This window comes from Salvia miltiorrhiza, chromosome 2, assembly GCF_028751815.1.
Source record: "Salvia miltiorrhiza cultivar Shanhuang (shh) chromosome 2, IMPLAD_Smil_shh, whole genome shotgun sequence".
Classification (NCBI taxonomy): Eukaryota; Viridiplantae; Streptophyta; class Magnoliopsida; order Lamiales; family Lamiaceae; genus Salvia; species Salvia miltiorrhiza.
The window spans coordinates 57,616,208-57,624,100 of NC_080388.1; the positions used below are offsets into that span (position 1 = coordinate 57,616,208).

Here is a 7,893-nt window from a genome sequence, read left to right on the forward strand (position 1 = left end):
AAAAATATATTGTTGTGATATTAATCATTGATTTGATTTACATACAATTATAAAAAGTTATTTTTATTTAAACGCAAGTATTCATGAGATCTATTTTATTAAAAGTTAAAAAAATATGAATTTTATTTTTAATTATGAAAATATTATTAATTTTACTATAATTAGTTATTTAACTAAATTAGTTAAAAGTTGAAGTAGATTATATTTTTTGAAATTGTATTAACTCAAAAATATTTTATCAAAGAGTTTGTGGAGTTTTTAATGTTAACACTTCCCCTCCAACCAATAGGTCGGGGGTTCGAGTCACCTTAGGAGCTAGAGTGTGAGTGAGTTTTTTCCTTTCTTTGGTTGTAACAATTTAAAAAAAAAAAAAAAAAATGTTAACACTAAAATAGTTTTTCTAAAAAATGGTATCCAATTGTTGATTGTAAGATCGATTAGACTATTCTCACAACTATTCCCGTTCACCTTAAAAACCCTATGAACTTCCAAAATTGATTTCAAACCCTAGAATCCGATCCACCGCCGTCAGCAGCTCCTTGGTTGATCAAAACCAGGTACCTCTCTCGATTCATCTACGTTTATCTTTTTGACCGGAAATTTCATAAGCTGTTTGCTTTAATACGTTTGTTTCCTGAAATCACACTTCAGTCTCTATTTATCGTTTATGTTATTGATTGTGATGTTATTTATATGGTTGAGCAGAGGTTATGATTTAAATTTGAAACCTTGGAAAGTCTTGCTGTTCGATTCGAATGGGCAAACTGGCTTGTTTCCTCGTAATTTATTGTATTTTGTTTAATTAAATTTTTGATACTCTTCTTATGGAATTTGTGTTGTGTGGTTCTTAGGCAAATAGGAAAAAAAGAAAAAAAAGAAATCTTTGATTGATGGGCACATCTGCAGAAGAAGAGTATGGTGCATTCTTGGTAAAGGTTAAAAGGACAATTTATGTGGACAACTTGTCACCCAAAGTTACTGAACCTGTGATGAGAACTGCTTTTAATCAGTTTGGGAATGTGAAGAGTGTTCAGTTCATCTCTATGTATCTGGAACCGAAAAATGCGCCACAAGCTGCTCTTGTGGAGATGGAGAACCCGAAACAGGCTAGGGCAATCATAGATGAGATGGGGAGTTACCCTTTCATGATACTAGGGATGCCAAGGCCTGTCAGGGCTTCTGCTGCTCGACTGGAGATGTTTGATGATCGTCCCAGAAAACCAGGACGAAAGATAATATGTCGTTGGTTGGATCCTAAGGAGCCCGAGTTTGAGGTAGCCAAGAAACTCAAGTGTGCAGTCAGAAAGCATGCTGCAGAAACATTAGGAATGCTTGAGGTTAATCTGGTAGCACTTTGATATCTTTATGACTTGTCCAACTTTTTTGGAGATTGTATAACATATTGTCTTGGTGTAGGAACAACGAGCAGAAGAAGAGAAACTTGCAAGCCAGCAAAGTGAGACATTGCAAGCACAATACAAGAAGTATGATCTATTGCAGGCAGTCTTTGAAGATGGGAGTGCTAAACGTTTGGGACGACACTATGAGATGCCCGTTGCAGATGCATGATCACGTTTTATGGTGGATTTGTAGGTAGGATGTAGAAAACCTTGTAGGGGTAATATATTCACTCCCAATTCTCTTTAAAATTTCTTTGGAGTTTCTCTTATGACATTAGCTTTATTTAACGAAAGTTTTCACTACTATGTTTGTGAGATGAATCTCCAGCAGAAGCTAATGTAAATTCTTATTATATGAGAGAAATGAGATTGGAGTATTGACTATTAATCTTCTTGCAAATGCTTTTGTAATTGTTTGTTTTTCATTTATATCTGAATTAAGTGGTGATTGGCTAGGTTTCATCAAATTATTGCATGTGTAGCATCAATTTTCCAGTTGGCGCCTGCCCAGAAAGAAAATCGTATAAAAATTTTGTTGCTAAAGTGAGAGTTATTTTGTCATAAATCATCATAATCATAAAAACTAGCTAACTGAATACAGAAATTCAAGAACCACCCACAGCTGAATTTCAGTATTACAAAGCCTTGATTGCAAACTAGGGAACTTTCCAATTCCTTGTGATATGATAAATTATCCAAGTAATTTACAAATTTTTTCTTGAATTAATTCTGCACTTCGATAGCTGGATTGGAAGAGTTAAAGAGGAAGCTCGCACCACTCTTTGATGCAGAAAATGGGTTCCCATCTGACTATTACATGGTAAAAATCAATTATTTGTGATAACAATTTTTCATTTATTTTCGTGATTTTGTACATATTTCTTTGTCAATTCACATGCCAATTACCTCATGGTGTCTTGAAATTTTTGCACTTAATTTTGAGGAGCAGTTATAAGATGGTGGAACAGTGAATCTACTGAGCAAATCATACAATATCTACAACTTCAATGAGCTGGGCTTGCAGAAATCTAGCTCATCTTCTTCTCCTTGTGCATTTTCTGTTGATGATGGGGAGAAAACATACAGGTGTGCTTCTCATGAGATAAGGGTTTTTGGGTCCATCGGCAGCGGCTCCAGCAGGGTTGTGCAGAGGGCAATTCATATCCCCAATCACCGGATTATTGCCCTAAAAATGATTAACATTTTTGAGAAGGTGAGATTGAGGTTTACTGTTTTGTTTGATTGTGGTGTAGCCTGAGATTTATATAGAAGGTTTAATCTAGGGATTGCTTCATCATTTCTCGGTGATTAATGTGTTAAACTGTGATTGTAGATGTTTGTCATTGATCTGTGAATTAGGATTAAGATGAGTGGTGTAATCAACATTTTGGCTGAGCTAATTTGTTTGGATTAGATGTTGTGATGACTGTAGTTGTTGTCATTTTGTCGGTATTTGTTGGCTATAGATGCAAGAAGATATATAATTTGAAGTAGTAATAGTGAAGGGTCGAATGTCATGTCCTGCATATTTGTTACATGTGCATATCTGGAGAAAAGGCCTCAGCTTCTTAGTGAGATAAGGACATTGCTATTTTAGCCTTGGAGTATCTTTGGTATATACGCAACCAGTTGTTTCCATCACGGTGCAGAAACTCTTGATTTTCACAGTTTTTCTTTTTATTTCAAGGGATTGAGTTAGGCACTTGGTTCATAGAGATATCAAACCTGCAAATTTGCTTGGTAGAGGATTCAATGGGCATGGTTAGTGATAGTAAATTAAGCATTTAGAATAATTAGTGTGACATTTGCTGCTTTCCAGTTTTGTTGGAAGTGTTACATACATGTCTCCCCGAGAGAATTCGAAATATATTTTGTTGGCAGCATACTCAAATTTTAAATTTCTATTCCTTTTCTTGGCAAGGTAATTTCTTTTTTGATATTCAGATTCCCTTGATCATGAATACTGAATGTGTTTTGAATAGTGAGAACAATATGGAAAGAATAGACCATCTCTGTAATGCCTTATCGTTTCTGGTATAACCTTTTACATAGTCTAAGAATGTTTAGATATTAAGTCAATAAAAAGTTAATTTCCAGTTTTGATATTATATTACAATGTCGATTGGCATTTGAAGATTTTGGACGATCCATCTCCTTCACTTTCGGATCTCCAGATTTATTGATGCTTCATGTAAGTGCAAAATTATAGTACTGTATGTCACAATTACCATCTAAATCCATACTAATATAAAAGTGTCATGCCCACCAAATATAGATTGTCTATTCCATCCCTATTTTATTTGTTTTGAGTCATTTTATATATGAAATATTATATATTTATAAAAATATACGATTAATTCATTAGATACTACACTAATCTAGTATTTAATAAGGCATATAAATAAATATCAATAAAATATATTTAAATGAATATATATATGTTGATTCATTCTATATGCATCAAAATTATATACTACGATTTTATCTACTATACTGCTATATGTAATTGTGAGATCATCTTTGTTTGCTTTGGTAGTGTCATAGATAACTTAGTAGACGCATGATACAAGTGAGAGAATGTTTGGATGGATAATATAGTGAGGAATATGTTTGAAAGAATTAGGTTAGACTGCACAGCGCATTTCTGTATGTGAGAGTGATAGTTAAAGCAGCTAAATAGCAGTAAACCTTTAGGAGTCTTGTGGCATGAATATCTTCAATTTTTATTTCTCATTTTTGCAGCTACTTTGACGTAAAGAAAAGGTGATCACTACTTTTTAGGTTTTCGAATAAGATTATTCGAGATGTTCTGCCTCGAACCGTTTTGATCTTTAATAAGTACAGCTCAAAATGTGTTGTTAGGCTATGTACCTAGGGCCCTCATGTCTCTCTCTCCCTCTCTCTCCTTTTTATGTATGCCAAAAAAATCATTTTTGAGGGAATTTACCCATATCCTAGTTCATCGATGGTTGGGCCCCAAATGTTTTATTTAATATGATAAATATAAACGAATTGGATCTAATAGTTAGTTGATTAAACAAGTATAGGTTTTTTTTAATTAAAATTACAAGAGATATCTAAATATAATCAAATAAGCAATTCGCATGCAGACGGAACCTCTGCACCATATAAAAGTGAGAAAATAATCGTATGCATGCGAGAGTTATAAAAGTGGAAAAACTAAATCACACGCAGATAAGACTTACCCAAAACCTCTGACAAAGAAAAATCTTTTGGTACCTCAGTTTTGCCACTTAAGTTAAAACTTTGTTTACTTAAAGAAATATAGGGTTAATTGTAGGAAATAGTACAATATTACTATCTTTCTTCATGATTTGTCTTGATTTATTGAGCAAAGCCTCGTTGGCTTAAAGATACGGTTGATTGTAGGAAATATCAAATAGTACAATATTATCTTTCTTGACGAATCTTGGATATTTATCTCGTTTTAAAAAACACCGATTCTGAAGTTATTGCTAATTTGCTATTATAACATCCGCAATTTTCAAAAATGAAACCACGGGAAAAGTCAAATTCAGTTCAACTCGACTAAATAATTCTCGATAAACTCATTCAATCAAAACTTTAATTATTCACATTTCTTATGAAATTTACTATCTTCTTGTTGTCAATTATAGGGATAGTTAGCTCATGTTTATAGTTCCCCAACAATGTTATCACTATATATAAAAAAAAAAAAATTCACTACTAACATAAAACTTGATAGTTATTAATTATATGTATCATAAAAATTAGTGACATTTGATGATGTAGTTAATCACTAACAGTTACACTTTCAAACGCTACTATTTTTTATGACACAGATATTAACTACCAAAGCCTCATGCATGTCACTAATATACACTTTTTTTGTAGTGTATATTTAAAATCTTTGGAATAAAATTTTGATATTATTCCATTTATCATAAATGGAATAATATCAAAATTTATCCATATTCAATATGTCTCATCATTCCTATTCAAAATTCTCGTAATTTAACAAAAATAATTGGACGTATGCATGTGAAAAGTCAAATACTTTTTGACTTCTTTAATATATCATCTATCATTATTTAAACAAGATAGTACCGATTTTCGTATCAATCTTTACTCGAGAAAATGAGTGAGTTGTCTGCTGATTAGAACAAAAAAATAAAACACGAAAATGATAAGCAAAAGAGAGCAAAATTTGTTGGCATGCATCTTCGATAAGGATTAGACGGTGACCCATATAGGCATATACCATAATGTTTCTCTCATCCAGTATGTCTAAGTCTCTTCGATTTCTCGAATTAAAATCTTAAATAACGAGAATTCGAAAGCTTGGGTTATGGAAACTTAAATTTAAACAAGTTTTAATCGCACAACATTAAAAGGTAAAGTACATAATTACTTACTAGTTACTACATTCTAAAGGTCACGTCGATATTAGAAATTGGATCAAAGTTGATGAATTAAACTATTATTTTTAGGACATTTTTCCATTGTAACTTGAATAGCGGAACCAACTCCCAAGGCATGTTGGTACATTTGAACATTATAAACACATTGCATTCATGCCGTGCAAAAACCAGACGAATATATTACCAAAAAGAAAATGTATGCTTTAATTGCCTCCAAAGAAATAAAGGTTACAAACTTACAGCAGAAGAAGTGGTGAGATTGATATACTTAAGTAGAAGGTAAATGGTACAAGGGTGAAAGTGAGCAATATATTAATATTTATATGTAAATAGTATGATAATGAGTTGATTAAAACTTGTGGAAGTGTGATTTGTGAGGAAAAAGAAGGCGCTTGTAATGGTCGCCGTCGTGACTCACGCTATGACGCCTCTTGCTCATAGGCTCCGCACCTTTCCGATTAGAGCTCCTCCAAAATCGCCATTCCTACCAATATAGACAAGACAACCAACTCTTTATTTGAATTAAATTAATATTAACAAAACTAACGTATTTAATTTTCCATGCTGTCATCTTCATCAATTACTTATATATATAAATTTACCAACTCAAATTGATTTCCTAATCGCGTTAGTGATCTAAAAAAATCAACATATTCTCTTTGCAATTACGTCAAACACATAGTCTCGAATAGAATAGCAAACTAAACGATTTTTAAATTAAAATTAGAAAGAAAAGGGTGAGAAACTGACATTGGAGTTAGGGAAGGGGCACTCCACCGGTTTGTCCCCCGGCGGCGGCGCAATGGGGCGCTGAACCGGCCAGAAATCGGCGGCGCCTTCTTCTTCGCCGCCGTCAGTACTCATCTCTGTGATCTCACTACTCGTGCTTTTTCTGCCAATCTATTCAAACACATAAACGATCGAGTCAATAAAATAAATAAATAAATAATGAAGAATTGAATATGAAAAAGTGAAAGAAATCTCACAGCATCTTTTTTGGGAGGGAAGCCCATTTGGAAGAACGACATGAGAAATGGGGAGGGTGAGGGGAAAGGCGTCGTTTTTATTGTTGTGAGAAGTGTAAAAGGAGTTGGCATGATTGGATCTTCTTCTCTAACAGTGAAAGTTTGATTGCACAAATTCTGGGGTTTAACCTTTTTTTGATTCTTTTGTGGGGCCCCCAATCTGCATGAGACCCCAACTTTAATTTTGTGCTTTGATTTAACTTTGAGAAGCCCACCGTTTTGTTTGAAAATATGCCCATCTCATGTCGACCTTCAGCTTTGTCTACCACTTGTTTCTTCTTTCATTTTTAACTTGACCCTCATTCTAATTTCAGATATCACTTTTCAAATGTATTATACTTCATCAACATACCATTTTTCAATTTGTTCCCCAAAAATCTTCTTCGGCCGATCAAAAAATTGACCGCAATCTTTTTTGGGATGATTGCAAAAATTGGCTGTAACATAGGAAATCGTAAATTGTTCATGAAAACTGATGATAACACACACACTGTCAAACTCAGCATCATCATGAATAATTCTAGCATGCAAAAATAAAATAGAAAATGAAGAAAAATTGGCCTTGGAAATTTGATGACTGCGTGAATGATAATTTGACTAGTGGAGCAGTGGCCCAAGGTCTATTCAAATGAGTTGAATATATAGGCGAGGAAACAACTAGGATTAAGATTTTGTTGGAACATCCATTGCAATCCTACTTGCTCTGATTTCTTACAAATTAATCTGCCATTAATTATTCTCGTTTGACTTAATCGCTTTTACTTGACGGACTCATGTATCGCTCCTCGTGAATGGGCTTCGTTCTCAACCTTTTCATATACGGACCGCTCAAGCTATAGTAAACTTGTTGATTCACATGATTTTCGTTATATGAATTTCACCCATGCCACTGCAATTTTCTAATGTTGTTCTCGTAATCTTTTTGTAGAATTGTTACACAGGGCCTGTTTGATATGGGTTTATAGGTAGGATAAATTAAATTAATACAGGTTAGTGTGATGTTTGATATCATGTTCTATTAATGTGGTCAACTCCTACTTAATCCCACTTCTCCATGCTATTTTG

General features: G+C 33.5%; 2 protein-coding genes across 3 annotated transcripts; one reads left to right on the plus strand and one right to left on the minus strand.

Moving 5' to 3' along the window:
• Nucleotides 1-387: 387 nt before the first annotated feature.
• Nucleotides 388-1,788, plus strand: LOC131010585 (uncharacterized). Of its 2 annotated transcripts, none has more exons than XM_057938172.1 (3): nucleotides 388-557; nucleotides 852-1,337; nucleotides 1,417-1,788. In XM_057938172.1, exons 2-3 carry the CDS (start codon nucleotides 891-893, stop codon nucleotides 1,567-1,569), a joined length of 600 nt encoding a protein of 199 aa, XP_057794155.1. In that variant the 5' UTR covers nucleotides 388-557; nucleotides 852-890; the 3' UTR covers nucleotides 1,570-1,788. The 2 variants fall into 2 exon arrangements, with proteins under 2 accessions (XP_057794155.1, XP_057794154.1); XM_057938171.1 differs by having other exon boundaries at nucleotides 394-557; nucleotides 852-1,346.
• Nucleotides 1,789-5,983: 4,195 nt separating this feature from the next.
• Nucleotides 5,984-7,142, minus strand: LOC131010586 (uncharacterized). The gene is made up of 3 exons (XM_057938173.1): nucleotides 6,790-7,142; nucleotides 6,554-6,703; nucleotides 5,984-6,287 (listed from the first exon to the last, which is right to left on the minus strand). Exons 1-3 carry the CDS (start codon nucleotides 6,898-6,900, stop codon nucleotides 6,153-6,155), a joined length of 396 nt encoding a protein of 131 aa, XP_057794156.1. The 5' UTR covers nucleotides 6,901-7,142; the 3' UTR covers nucleotides 5,984-6,152.
• Nucleotides 7,143-7,893: the final 751 nt, after the last annotated feature.

Excerpts from the sequence above, each read along its gene's own strand:
- LOC131010585 (XM_057938171.1), top strand. The coding sequence starts at position 891 with ATGGGCACATCTGCAGAAGAAGAGTATGGTGCATTCTTGGTAAAGGTT. Across the intron at positions 1,347-1,416 it reads GAATGCTTGAGGTTAATCTG|GAACAACGAGCAGAAGAAGA; the intron begins GTAGCACTTTGA and ends GTCTTGGTGTAG.
- LOC131010586 (XM_057938173.1), bottom strand. The coding sequence starts at position 6,900 with ATGCCAACTCCTTTTACACTTCTCACAACAATAAAAACGACGCCTTTC. Across the intron at positions 6,704-6,789 it reads TCCCTCCCAAAAAAGATGCT|ATTGGCAGAAAAAGCACGAG; the intron begins GTGAGATTTCTT and ends GTGTTTGAATAG. Across the intron at positions 6,288-6,553 it reads GCCCCTTCCCTAACTCCAAT|GAATGGCGATTTTGGAGGAG; the intron begins GTCAGTTTCTCA and ends CTATATTGGTAG.